The 14847-nt window shown below is 47.9% G+C and overlaps 1 protein-coding gene across 1 annotated transcript in view; it reads right to left on the reverse strand.

Annotated features, from left to right (window-relative positions):
* The window catches only part of GORAB (golgin, RAB6 interacting), a 166958-nt gene that overhangs the window by 112346 nt on the left and 39765 nt on the right, over positions 1-14847 (reverse strand). The window contains exon 2 of the mRNA XM_085654827.1: positions 2568-2913. Coding sequence (XP_085510953.1) covers positions 2568-2913 — 346 coding nt within the window. The remainder of the gene's footprint in view (positions 1-2567; positions 2914-14847) is intronic.

Raw genomic sequence — 14847 nt, forward strand, 5'->3', positions numbered from 1 at the left:
AGGAGCAGTGACCCTGGTCAAGTTGGTATGAGGTAGAGGCATCTGAAGAGGTGTTTTTTTAACCCGCTCGATGGGTGGAGCAGCAAAAGGAGCCACAAGAACTAGATATTTTAAGCGCACCCATAGACTTGGCAGTCTCTGTACCCTTTTTGATTTTGTCTAGGGCCAGGTCAACCTGGGGACTGAAAAGATGTTCTTTGTTGAAAGACGCATTAAATAGACTTTGTTGTACTTCTGGCTTAAAGCCAGATGTGCGGAGCTAGGCATGGTGCTGCAGCCAGATAATGATATTAATCCCCTAGCAGCGGTACCTTCTGAATCTAAGGCACAGTAAATAGATGTATTTAAGATGAGCTTACCTTGGGGATACAAGCTTCTGACCCCTTTTCTTGCGCTCCTCTGGGAGATATTGGAGGAGGTCCTCAATTTCATCCCAGTGGGCACAGTCATACATTGCAATAAAACCCATTGAGTTGGCAATACAGCAACGGTTGCAGATTGAGCTGCGATCATTTTACCAGAGGCATCAAAGAATTTACTTTCCTTGTCAGGAGGAGGTGCATCACTGGCAGCTTGGGAATTAGCTCGCTTGCAAGCGTTGGTAACAAGCGAGTTAGGAGGAATCTGTTCCCTGATGTAAATGGGGCTGAATGGAGAAGCTTTACATTTCTTATCAACTCAGCTGGATGATTCTGTCTCTAGCAGGGTCTTTAAAGATGTCATCTCCATGACGCAACATACCCTTAAACAAAGGGAGGTATTGAGTGGTCCCATGTGTGAAAGAGTGTTTTCAAAAGGAAGGCCTCTTCAATTCGACCTAATGAAAAGTAGTGGCTCTGCCAAGGAGCTCCTAGTACTCTGTGGAGTCACCAGGAGGAGATGGGCGAGCTGGGTATAGAACTGGGTCAGTGTACTCTGGAGGATCTCTATCATATGCTGTCCAGGGGTTGGTTGGGGGGGGGGGGGGTGGTATAATCAAAAGTATACTTCCCTGCCCCATGTCCACCTGTGAAAGAGTGTGGAGACCCTGGAGTTGTTATCGCCAAGGGATCTCAATCAGCATGTGTTGGAGTTAGTGAATGTGGTAGAGATGGAGATGGTGGTGGTGAAAGTGGAAAACGACTGGTAGCCTTATCAGTCTTTTTCTTCTGTTTGGCCGGGAGCAGTATATCAATAGCCTCTTCGAAGGAGAATTGTTTCTTTGATGGCGGTGGTACTGAAAGTTTGTCAAGAACATGCCCTGTCTGGAGCAAGAGGATCAGATTTCAGAGCTGGTTTCGAATGGTTTTGAAGCCAAGGAGTGCTTCTGTTTTGGCGTCTTAGATCCGGTCGAAGTCGAAGATGGGGCTGGTCGGCTTAGTACCAAAGGTCGACTCGGCACCGAGGTGGACAATTGCCTGTTGTTTCGGTGCCGGGCCCGAGGGCGGGGTGTTCGAGTCAACCTTTTGGTTTGGACCATGGCCCGAAGGTAGTGGTGGTATGAGGGCCTTTTGTTCGATAGGGACCGAAGGTCTCTTAGGTTGTTCAAGACAATACAGAGGAACAGGGGCTAGCGGACAGTTGAGCCAGCTAATGTCCTGCATCTTCATTTCGAGTTTGAGGTCAGAGCCAAGCCCTCAACGGAAAATGCCTCTTCCTCCGCAACGGATGGTCCAGGAAGCTCTTCCTCAACATCTTAATGTCCGAAGATATTGGGAGTGTCTTCAATACTGCGCCGCTGACTCTCGCGTCAATGGTCTTAAAGAGTCTTTTTGGATCAGAAAAGATCGACAGGCACCGCAATCCTCCTCCTTGTGTCCCGGTGACAAACACAGGTTACAGACCGGATAAAGGTCAGCCTGGGGGTAGTTTATAAGACAGTTCAGGCAGAAACAGAAAGGCGTCCATTCCATCACCAGCAGGGCATCCTCTGGTAAAACTGTAGTAGAAGGAAAATGGAGGCACAGAAGGGCCGAGGCAGAAGCATGTTGATTCTACTGGCAATAAAGTTTTCTATTTCTCGATACACAAGATGGAATGTGAACAAAACATAAACCGGTGAGGGTTAGCACGAATAGAGCCCCATAGCGGTCTTGACTCAGACTACAGGCACACATTTCTGAAGCCAAAGGAAGAAAGAAAACAATCTAACAATGGAGTCAATGTCCATGCGCAGTATCACTAAGAGGAGTCGTCACTCTACGTCGTGACTCAAAAAACTTCTTCAAAGAAAACTTGTACACATCCAGAGCCAACACTAGATGAAAGTAGTATGCAAAGCATGCGTAGCTACATCCACACATGCTTCGAGCAGAATTATATGGTTTTCAGAAAGGACATGAAAATCATATGTTATAAATAATAGTAGGGACGATGAGGCTGTTGCCTGTAGAACCTCGATCATAAATGAATTTAACCATGGTCTCCTTACTGGTTCTCCAGTGTTTCTTTACATTTTACATCTCTTCATATTTCACAACCATTCCAAAGTGCTTTTTAACTGAACCAAGTCAGAACAACGAGAAACTACAACAATTCACTCATTTTGCTTAAAGGATTATTACACTTAATATAATAGACTTACTAACAATTCCACTTCTTTTTTGCTCTCAGTCTTCAAGTGTTGTTCCAAATCCAAGTCTTTTATCTTATGCACCATTTCCATACTGTTCTGGTGAGACTCGTGAACTACTTTAGGCTGGTGAACTCCTGAGCTTGTAGTTTGCTGGTTTGCTGCAGTTGGCTGCTGGTTTGGTTTTGAATTAGATGGGACAGGACTCGGCCTAGGTGTGCACAGTTGCTCTTCAGGAAGGGCCATGGTTTGACCGTCCGCATGCCCTGCTTTCTGGATCTGCTGCTGGAGAACTTTTTCACGCTGCAACTGCTGTCTACTTTTGTTTGTCGACGGCGGTCTTCGGTGACTTTCTGATGGTTCTATTCACATTTAAATAAATAGATTTAATATATGGAAACAAATCACAATTTTTTTTCCTGCAGGAAAATATGGTTTGCAAAAATATCAGGCACAAGATAGCTTAGCTGACAAGTTTTCGGTTTACTCACCTACGATGACATTTGCAGATTTTCAGCGTCCTTGTGTTGCATTTCAATGCACTACGCACAAAACCTTAAATTACACTTTCTCTCTAACAGAAAAAAGCATAAGTGTCAGAAATTACCGGAGTGGTTTAGAAATTGTCTGAAAATTGCTGCCACGCCCCTGAAGTATTTTGCAAGGTCAGTAATCTATTTCCCTAAATGCAGCATGGCATTGCCTAAAATCCAGTACTGACTAAAGAGTTTTAGTTAAATAATACTGCCAGTTGGCAACTAGATCTGGTACTGTCTTACTACTTCCCCCACCTCAGAACGCACACCAATCATGAGGATGTACCGACGAGGTTACATTTTCCCAAAATGTATTATAGTATTTCTATTTAGAAATTCAGGTGGGAATTGGAAGGCAAATGATTACAGCAGGGTGTGCCCTACTGAATTCACTGGAATTATTCTAGTCGCTGCTCCAATTTGAAATTTTAACACCACCTCCCTTACACAGGCGACCCCCTGTGCCTGCACAGACGGACGCTCCCTCCCACTGCTGCTACCTACCTGCCTCCGCTGCCTGACGCCTGTTTGTCGCTCCTCACCACCTACCTGACGCCGCTGCCTGCATCTCGCCTCCGCCGCCTCCCAGGTACCGCCTGCTGCTTCCTGGTCGCCACCCACGCCGCTACTTTCACTCCTCACGCCCGCTGACCACCGCCACTTACCTGGTCACTCCTTGGGCTCCATCGCTTCCCGCCGATTTTCCCGCCGTTTTCTCGGCGCCGCTGCCCCAGGCGCACACTCCCACTCCCGCCTCCTCCTTCAGTCCCGCCCCCCCTCCCTGCCCATTGGCCACCCCGCTCCCGCCTCCCGCTGACCCTCCCTCCCGGCTCCTTATTTATGACGCCCCCTCAGCGACCGCGCAGCGGACGCGCGCAGCGGGAGCGCCGACTGAGCGCCGAAGGTGCGCCAAAGGTAAGCCCGTCTGCGCCCGTCCGCGCCTGGACCGCGCCCAGCGCCAGACCCCCTGGTCCCCGCGCCCGCCAGCCCCCCCGCAGGACCTACGACTTCGCTACGCTCATCGCACTCAAAACCGCCCGAGCCCCCGGTTGCTACCGAGCGTCCCCGCGACGCACCCATGGACCCTTCGCCTGCCGATCCTGCAACTTCTCTTGCCTCCAAACAAGCACCACGCCCACCAAGACGGACAACAGCAACCACCTCAAGTGCATCCTGCTCAACACCCGCTCCGTCCACAGACACGCCGTGGAACTCTGGAACCTCCTCGACACTGCATCTCCAGACGTCGCCTTCCTCACGGAAACCTGGATGAACGACTCTTCAGCCCCTGACATCGCCATTGCCATCCCGGACGGCTACAAGATCATCAGGAAGGATCGCGTCAACCAGACCGGAGGAGGCATCGCCATCGTACACAAGAGCACCATTCGCATCTCGACTGACTCCATCGACGTATTCAACGCCGCCGAATACCTGCACTTCCAGATCCACACCGACCCCAAGACTACCCTCAGAGGCACCCTCATCTACAGACCCCCGGGACCACGCGCACAGTTCTGCGAAGACATCGCCGACTTCATCAGCCCTCACGCCCTCCCCTCCGCCGACTACATCCTCCTCGGGGACCTCAACTTCCACCTGGAGAGCAACAATGACCGCAACACCACCGCCCTGCTGGATAACCTCGCCAACCTCGGACTTCAGCAACTGGTCAACACCCCCACCCACTTCGCCGGCCACACGCTCGACCCACTCTTCTCGTCCAGCAAGCACGTCACCTTCAGCCACTCCACCGGACTTCACTGGACCGACCACAGCTGCGTCCATTTCAGCTTCAGAAAGAACACGGTCCACCATCACCCGAAGCAGGCTCCCCACAGAAACTGGAGCAAGATCACCGCCGACCAGCTCGCCACCTCCTTCAGCCAGAGCCCACCTGTCAGGACCACGGACCCTAACACAGCTGCCCTCGACCTCACGCAGTGGCTGACCTCCTGTGCCGACGACCTCGCGCCACTGAAGAACCCCCTCACCAGGCCCAGAAGCAAGAAGGCCCCCTGGTTCACCGACGAACTTAAGGACTCCAAGAAGGCCTGCCGCACCCTCGAGAAGGCCTGGCTCCTCAACAAGACCGCCGACAACAGAACAGCACTGAAACTCGCCACTCGCAGACATCACCAGCTCATCCGCACCACCAAGAAGAAATCTCTGCGGGAACGACTGGACAAGAACGCCCATGACAGCAAGGAGCTCTTCAACATCGTCAAGGAGTTCTCCAACCCCAGCACCGGCAACAACGACATCACTCCCTCACAGGACCTCTGCGACTCCCTCGCCTCGTACTTCCACCGCAAGATCGCCAACATCCACAACAGCTTCGACATTTCACCCCCGCACCCATCGGTCGTACCTTCGCACCCCGCCGCCACCCTCCAGACATGGACCGAGGTGACCCCCGAAGACACGTCACGCATGATGAACACCATCCACTCCGGATCTCCGACCGACCCGTGCCCCCATCATATTTTCAACAAGGCAGCCTCTACCATCGCACCCCACCTCCGAGACATCATCAACACCTCCTTCAACACAGCAACTTTCCCGGAGAGCTGGAAGCACGCCGAACTCAGCGCTCTGCTGAAGAAACCAACAGCGGACCCGACCGACCTCAAGAACTTCCGCCCCATCTCGCTCCTTCCTTTCCCCGCCAAAGTCCTCGAGAAGGTCGTCAACAAGCAACTGGCAGCCTTCCTCGAGACAAACGGATCCCTCGACCCATCACAGTCCGGATTCAGAGCCAACCACAGCACCGAGACCGCCCTCATCGCAGCCACCGACGACATCCGAGCCCTGCTCGACAACGGCGAAACAGCGGCACTCATCCTCCTAGACCTCTCCGCAGCATTTGACACTGTCTGCCACCGCACACTAGTCCAACGCCTCAACGACACCGGCATCCAAGGGAAGGCTCTGGAATGGATCATCTCATACCTCTCCGGCAGAACACAGAGAGTACGCCTCCCTCCGTTCCGCTCCGAGGCTACCGAAGTCATCTGCGGCGTCCCGCAAGGATCGTCGCTCAGCCCCACTCTCTTCAACATCTACATGAAACCCCTCGCTGCCATCGCACGCCAACACAACCTCAACATCATTTCCTACGCCGATGACACCCAGCTAATTCTCTCCCTCACCAGAGACCCCGACACCGCCAAAGCCAGCCTGCACGAAGGGATGACAGACGTCGCTGAATGGATGAACATCAGCCGCCTGAAACTGAACACGGACAAGACAGAAGTCCTCATCCTGGGACCATCACCCTCCGCATGGGACGACTCCTGGTGGCCCCCGGCACTAGGCACCGCACCTGAACCGACGGACCACGCACGCAACTTGGGCGTCATACTGGACTCCTCCCTATCGATGACCAGACAAGTCAACGCCGTCTCCTCAGCTTGCTTCCACAACCTCCGCATGCTCTGAAAGATCTTCCGATGGATCCCAACCGAGACCAGGAAGACGGTCACCCACGCTCTCGTCACCAGCAGACTAGACTACGGAAACACCCTCTACGCCGGTACTACGGCCAAGCTTCAGAAAAGACTTCAGCGTATTCAGAACGCCTCCGCCCGACTCATCCTGGACGTCCCCCGACGCAGCCACATCTCGTGCCACCTGAGAGACCTGCACTGGCTCCCGGTCAACAAGAGGATCACGTTCAGACTCCTCACCCACGCACACAAGTCCCTCCACGACCCAGGCCCAGGGTACCTCAACAGCCGCCTCACCTTCTACATGCCCACCCGCCGGCTACGTTCCGCTAACCTCGCCCTCGCCGTCGTCCCTCGCATCCAGAGAGCCACCGCTGGAGGAAGGTCATTCTCCTACCTGGCAGCTAAGACTTGGAACTCCCTACCCGTCCACCTGCGGATGACCCAGGACCACCTGGCCTTCAGGAAACAGCTCAAGACCTGGCTGTTCGAGCAGTAGCAGACCCCCTTCCCCAAGCGCCTTGAGACCCTTACGGGTGAGTAGTGCGCGATATAAGTTCCATGATTGATTGATTGATTGACTTTTCAAACTGCACTTTTCTCAGTTTTTTTGTGTCACATGCTTTTTCTGTCTTCCGGTGAAGTGAAATAAATATGCAAGATGCTGATCAAATGTACATTTCAACTCCAGAAATGCTTTTATTGTACATGGCGAGAGATACACAACAGCACATGAGAATAACTGAGATAACCACTGGCAGGGTAGTACATTGCGGTGGGTCCTCGGTTGGTCTGGGCCTGTTACTAGATGAGCCTTGGAGCTCTGAGCCCTTATAAGAAGTACGTCTCCAGTGCCAGACAGGAAAGCAAGTCTCTTTATTTTTACAGACCAGGGCTTATATTTTACAGGTTGGTAGGCCAGGGGTCCGAAGTGATCATGTTTTGGTGGGGATGGGTGTGGTGTGGCAGTGGGGGCGTTCGCTGCCTTTGGATTTCCCTAGAGCTATTTTACATCAAAAAAGAGCAGATCACACGTGATCAGCTGTATTTACTTCCCAAAGCTTTGCAAAGTACCACATAGTTGCATCATAATCTCCACTCCTTTTGTGGACTAGGGTGACCACCTTGTATGGAGGAAAATTCTGGACAGGACTATAAAAACTCGGGAGAAAGGGTCAAATTTCAGGACAAAAGACCAATTTTAACGGTGCATCAGAGAAGAATGGCATACCTCAATACTTTAGCATTGCATTTATTTACTATTTTTTATATTGCACTATATGTGATTGTCTCTAAGTAGGTGTCAGACCTGACATCCTTGGCGTGCAATTCTCTCAACCGTTTTGCCTACACTCGTCCGGTTTGCTGAATATGTTAGGTCTCGCCTGACCCAGCGCTTGCGCTGGTCTGGCGATACTTTAAGTAAGGGCTTCAAAAAATGCTAACGCCGGCTACAGCTTGCAGTGCATGTGCGCGGGCGCGCGCTTGAGCAGAGGCGCCAGATGGCATTCCTCATGCTCATTAAGCACATTGCTCGCCGCGCGCTTGATCGCGATCACTTTCACTTTAGCGTCGCGCGACGGCCACATGCGCCCCACTTCCTTTATACTCCCTCTGTTTTTCGACACGGTTTCCGCTTTTGTTTCTTGTTTAATATTTGTGTGCGCTGCATATATTGATAGTGTTTGCCTAACCATGTATTTAACAATTTGAACGCACTCTAAAACTAAGCTGAAAAAGAGAGAGCTGCTCGATTTATGTTGAAATGTTTTACTCGTTTTGGCCACTTGGTGGCAGGTTCTCCCAACTGCAGCCTTTCAACTTCACAGATTGTTGCTATCAGTGAATCTGCTTTTGTTCAACTGAATATACATTCGTACTCGTTGCGGGTGACCTGCTATTAGTTTTGTACAATTAGAACTGTAATTAAATGAAGAATTTGATATTTGTGTGCAAAGCTTTAGGCCTGTTAATTATACACATATTGGATATGTAATGGACTTATCATCTATCATAGTTCTGGTTGTTCGTGATGGCGTTCACAGACAATGGTCGGGCCACTTTTTTATTTTTTGGGGGGGGCAGTTTATTTAGTGGCTGCGGAACGATGGTTTATAAGTGAAATGTAAGTAGATTCTGCAGAGGACGTTAAATAGGATCTGAGACTAAGAAATGTGAAGCGCTATAACTGCAAAATTTGCACTAATACGTTTTAAATGTCGAATACACAAATAACACCAGCATACTCTGTTTATCGTTCATTCAGAGGTGGAATTTCATTTACGTTGGTTTGACAGAGATTGGTTTTATGCTAGAGTCATACCTCTTTTTATTTGGATGTTTAGTTTATTGCATATAGAGGGAAAACTGCCTCAAAAAGTAAAACTTCAAGGACCGCTACGGGCAAAATACAAACGGTAAATTTCGACAAAACTTAAACGTCGCTGCTGACAGGGGTTATGTGTATTGTCATTGGCGTTTATTTTTTTATTGGGGTCTTTTGGAATCTCCTAAAGATACGCATTTGTAGTCCATTGCTTTAGAACCTCTTACTCTTGAGTGAGGTGTGTGTTACATACCTTGTGTAGGACCACTCTGAAGTTCTCTGTATCACTGCAACTTTAGTATAGGCACACATTCAGCATCATGCTGCAAATGACTGCTGGATTGAACAAAGCCATCATTTCGACGTCCTGTGGCACACATCCTCATGCTCATAGCCAATAGGTCTCGCCTTTGGGACCTTATAACTGTTTGGCCATGCAACAGTTAATGTTGTTGCAGTAACGATATTGTGCTGCATAACTAAATACTTATAAACAAAAGCAAGACCTATTGGCTATGCCAATGCTTGTTTTTGCTGGCATTAGGACTCTGTGCACTTTTGCAGTGCTAAAATGTTTGTTCTCCATCCCTAAAACATGGTAACATTGGACTACACATAATTGACACACTTAATTTACTTGTAACTCCATAGTATATGGTGCTCCATGTACCCAGGAATGTAAAATAAAATACTACTAATGGCTCTGCAGCACTCACTGTGCCACACACTAAAGACAATTTCATAACATGTCTCAAGCCTGCCACAAACAGCCTGTAGTGCAGTTTTAAACATAAAGCTTTTGCCAGGCCTAAATCTTCCTTTTTAATACCTTTAAATCACCCCTACGGTAGGTCCTAATGGCTCAAAGGGCGGGGTGCACTGTATTTAAGAAGTAGAACATGTGTGTTGAAGTTTTAAATGTGCGGACACTGAAAAATCCCTAAAGTTGTATTTCATAGTTGTAAATACGATCTCTCCCATAGAAGAAAACTAGGTTACCTTATTACATTTAATAAATGATAACTTTGGACGGGGAGCAGATAGACATATGGCAATCACACTCAAATTAATTTTAATTTAAAATCCTTTTTAATGGTAAAGTCGGATGTCAAGTCACAATTCTGAAAATGCCATTTTTAGAAAGTTAATTATGAAAAAATAGCCGTGATGCACTCTAAATTAAACTCTTGTACAAATATACTTGGGACTCAAAATTAATCAAAGTTGGTGTGCTCGCTCTGAGGTGGTTCCACCCTACCACCAGTTCAAACAAAGGAATAGACTAGGGCAAAACAGTCCTAGACAGAGTGTGCACTACCGATTACACTCAAAGATGAGTATATCATCAAATTATACAATAAACATAAAACAATTTAGAAATATTATACTGGGTACTCAGCGTAAACACAGAACCTTTTTCAATAGGTCTACAAATCAACATCAAACAATGATTTCATTCATTGTTTTTCTCAGCGCTTCTTTTTATTCTGAAGCAAAGTTCATGGATTATGTGAGGCTTCAATGACATTGCACAAATTCCTGACAATCATGAAGTAAATCATTCCCAATGCATTTCGGGTGTATCAGACACCCTTCGTCAGGGAAAATCTACAACAAAGCATATACACAATGAATATATATTATCAATTACATCATATTAAAGATGATGGCTGTACTGGCCTGCATTATCCGGGAAAGGAAAAAGAAAAGTATATTAATAGAAAGAGCAGATATTGTGTAAGCCAACCTTGTGGTACCACCAAGTAATAAAATACAAGATTCATACAAAAGAAAGAAAGAAGGAAAGGTGCCACGCCACCATTCAAGTGAACTAAATAACTGTTGGTGTTGATGGGGTACTGCACCCTGGCCATGCTTAGCATCACTGTTCCTACTGCTGTGGTGTTTACCCGCGATGTGCGCACCATAACTTTAAAATAAACCTTGGTACCTCCGCTTGTCCCAAACGATAATGCGCAGCCCACAAACTCTTCTGTTACTCCAGCCAAAAGATGTTAGAAGAACACTCAAGAGATGTGCCTCCTTCGTTCTAAAATGCAAGAGGATACACTGTAGTGAGATTCACGTCAAGAATAGACTGTGCAACCCTCCAACCACTTGTCATGGTTCTCACCTGCCACCCGGATGCCGAAAACCAAAGAGAATCCTGACTCTGAACGACAGCTTTTGTTGAGTAAATCTCCGTGATATACCTGCCTGAAATAGACAGGTTGTAAGACAAACGTCCCCCCTTATCGCTCCTGACAATTAGTCGTGGAACAACTAGCTCTAGATATAAACCGAGTGCCCCTCTAGCCTTTGATCATAGCTCTCACCTGTTGGCCAGTGACCCAAATCTGAAGTAAATCAAGACGCTAGACAACAATAGTTATCCGTAAGACTCCGTAATTCAACCTGCATGGAGTACAAACATGTGGTGAAACAACAGTTGCCCCATGCTCTCTGCCCACCGGTCTTACAATCGGTTACTTACTGGGTTGCTTTAAGTTGAAACATAGAAGCAATCCTATGGGACGCACTCATTGAAGTTCGAAAACACTCACTCGAATGCTGATATTTGCCCCCTGGGAAAACCGATATCGCCCCTACTTTTACTGGCAGAGGGTGTGAGACTTTTATAGATTTTACTTTTGTATCTACCCCCTTCTTTGCTTTGCTCTGTAAGATTTCCTAATTCAGACAAGCGAATTTAGTGACCATAATCCCATCTGTATTACTACAGGTTGGCCCGACTACTTAGACGTTCTGAGGTGGGTGGGTGAGGAGCCCTTCTTAAAGTGGCAGAGGCAGGGAGGATTTTAAAATGGGGGTGCATAGCCCCAGAGTCATTTCATGAGTCCCTCACAACTCAGTGTCGTAGGGAGTTTGCCACTTGTCTCGATGGCGAGGCCAGTGCCTCTGACATTTTGGGTGCTTTCAGTACCATGTCAACAGTCATAAGAAGGTTACTATGTGCCCAGAATGGGGGCAGGGAGCCAGCAGGCCCAAGATGGTTTGACTCTGCATACTCCCAGGCTTCTAGGAAGTTGAGACAGGCTCTGGGCAACAAGTCCCGTGACATGGTAGCGGTCAAAGGTCTGCGTGAAGAATATAAGCCTGCGTTAGCAATCCGTAAGTCCACCTTGAAAGATGAGGCTTGGTCGGATTTAGTGGAGGCAAGCACTCTGCGAAATAGCTCCACGTTTTGGGCTATTATTAATAGCTCATTTCTCCCAGAAGAGAGAGTTCACCTATTGGACGTCCACATTACGGAGGACGATTGGGTCCATCATTTCGAGGGTATCTTTCAGCCAGATTCCACACCTAGTGAGAGGCAGAACAGGGTGGAAGGTAAGGAGGATCTCGTCTTCTCAGAATTAGAGGTTAGAGGAGGCATACTGGGTCGGACTAAGAGAAAAGCTCCGGGGTCTGACGGGATCCCGCCCGATCTCCATCTCACCCATATAGATACATGGACGCCGGTCCTCACTGCTGTTAGCAATGCTTCGTCCGAGCTGGCCGCCCTGATTCCTGGGCCTTATCGACCATAGTCCCAATTTTCAAAAAGGGTGATTGGGATAGCACCTCATGTTATAGGCCCAACTCCCTCCTGGATTCTGTGCTGAAGGTGGTGTGCGGCATGATACTCGACAGGCTGGCATCTTGGGCGGACGAAAGTAATTTCTTTTCTGAGATCCAATATGGGTTTTGCCCCGGGCGTTCCACCATGGAGCAGTGTCTCAACTTGTATCTTGTTTTGAACAAGTATACGGTGGCCCGTGCCTGCCCCACATACTTCGCCGTCATGGACCTGTCCTCAGCTTTCGACTGTGTGAACAGGTCCAATTTATGGCAGCTGATGGCTTCCGTCGGTAATGACAACATCATCTGGTTTTTGAGGGATCTTCATCGAGACTCTAGGGCAGTTGTACGCTCCTCAAGGGATCTGAAAGTGTCCCGCCAACTCAACATAAAGAGGGGGTGGTGTCAGGGTGTATCCTCGCTCCCTTTCTGTTTAACCTATATATTAATTCTTTAGAGAAGGCTCTTTTAGACACCAAAGCAGACACTCCACAGGTAGGTAAGCATAGCCTGCCGGTCCTCTTACACGCGGACGACACATTCCTCCTGGCGAGGACTGCAAGGGGCACAACTTCTTCTCAATTCCTTTGCTTCTTTTATGGAGAAGTTGGATTTATCAGTAAATTATTCCAAGTCAAACAAATGCAAGTGGGCCCTGGTAAGGTGAAGGCAAAGCAGCCCATTTTTAAATTAGGATGTTCGCCTATTTCCAAAACTAACGTCTTCTCCTACCTAGGAGTTGTATTTGCCGACTCCCTGAGCTGGCGCCCCCTGATTAATCACAAGAAAGGAGACCTAGTGAAAGCCTCTGCAGCCGTTTTTAGATCTCGCCTGACCCAGCGCATGCGCTGGTCTGGCGAGACTTATTGAGAGGGCTCCAAAAAGTGCTACCAGGCCAGCCTAGAGCTACAGTGCATGTGCGCGGGCGTGCGCGCCGCGTTTTACCGGGATTATTTTCACTTTCGCGGCCGTAAGGCCGCTTTGATGTTTGATCGCAATCGCGATCACTTTCACTTTAGCGGCCGCAAGGCCGCTTGGCATAGCCAATAGGTCTCGCTTTTGGGACCTTATAAGTATTTAGTTATACAACTGTTGCATGGCTAAACACTTATAAGGTCCCAAAGGCGAGACCTATTGTCTATGCCAATGCTTGTTAACTTTGTCAGTAGAGTGGGTAGGAAACCAATAGGGGCCCTCCTGAATATTGATCAAGCAAAATGCATCTCTAAGGTTAGGTATGGGAGAGAGATATGGGGTCATATTGAACTTGGGGCCGTGCAGAGTACCGAGAACTCTTCTCTCTGTTTCGCATTGTACTCTATCCTATGTTGTACATGAGGAATTGGGGATGTCTTTCCTTGTTGATGACCTAGCTTTCCGCCCTCTGTCCTTGTGGCTCAAAATATGGTCAAAGCAGGAGAATACACTTAGTAAAGACATCATACGGAATAGTCTCTCGCTCGATCATGCCTCACACATCCACTAGCTCCAGTACATAAGTGTTGGATTTGCCAGGCTAGGAAGAGCAGATCTCTATACGAACCCAGAGGGTATTTGCAAAAGGGACCTCGTTTGGGTAAGGAGGGTTTTTTAAAGAAACTGTCATCATGATAGAGAGGATAAAGAGTTGTGTAAACCAAGTGTGCGAATATATGTCGTATTGAAAACTATGCCTACCACCGAGCCTTACCTTCTAGGGCTCAAAAGTACCTATGAACGGTTTCTACAAATGAGGTTCCGGCTCGACCCCTTCCACTTTTTTTTGGCAAACCCCCAAGGTTCCCACAGAGGTCAGTGCCTCATGCCCTGTGGCTGCGACGGAGAGTCTCCTCAGGACATGATGCACTTTTTAATGTTTTGTACCTTTTATGTTGTGCCCAGAAAACTATTTATTATCCCCATTCTAAAAAAATTGGGTTTTAGAAGGGTAAGACCAGCTTTTATCTTTTAACAACTTCTCTCTAGCGATACTGTTTTGTACACTCAGCTTTTTACGGGATGCAATTAGGCTTAGGAAAAGTCGAGGCTAATATTTCTATTGCATATCATGTATTTTACCTGGTGTCGTGATTATTCGGATTTTAGTACATCTGTGAATTTGTATTGTACGATGATACCTTGTAGTCGTTTGACTTATATGGTTTTATCCTTAAAGCTGAATAAAGTTTATTATTATTAACTAGTGAAATATATGTGAAATGTTTGAACAGTTCACTTAGCTATTTAAGTGTTGTGTTAGAAAAAAGCCTGACATCTTACAGCCTTTCATTTCATAAGCTTTGCACACTTCAATTGTCACACAGTTCACTTTACAAAATCCTCTAACTTCAGCCACAGAAAGAAAAATAAATATATAAAAAGACAAACTGACTTTTGCCCTCAGTCTCTGAAAGCCAGCAAATG

Source organism: Triturus cristatus, chromosome 4_1 (genome assembly GCF_964204655.1).
Source record: "Triturus cristatus chromosome 4_1, aTriCri1.1, whole genome shotgun sequence".
NCBI lineage: Eukaryota > Metazoa > Chordata > Amphibia > Caudata > Salamandridae > Triturus > Triturus cristatus.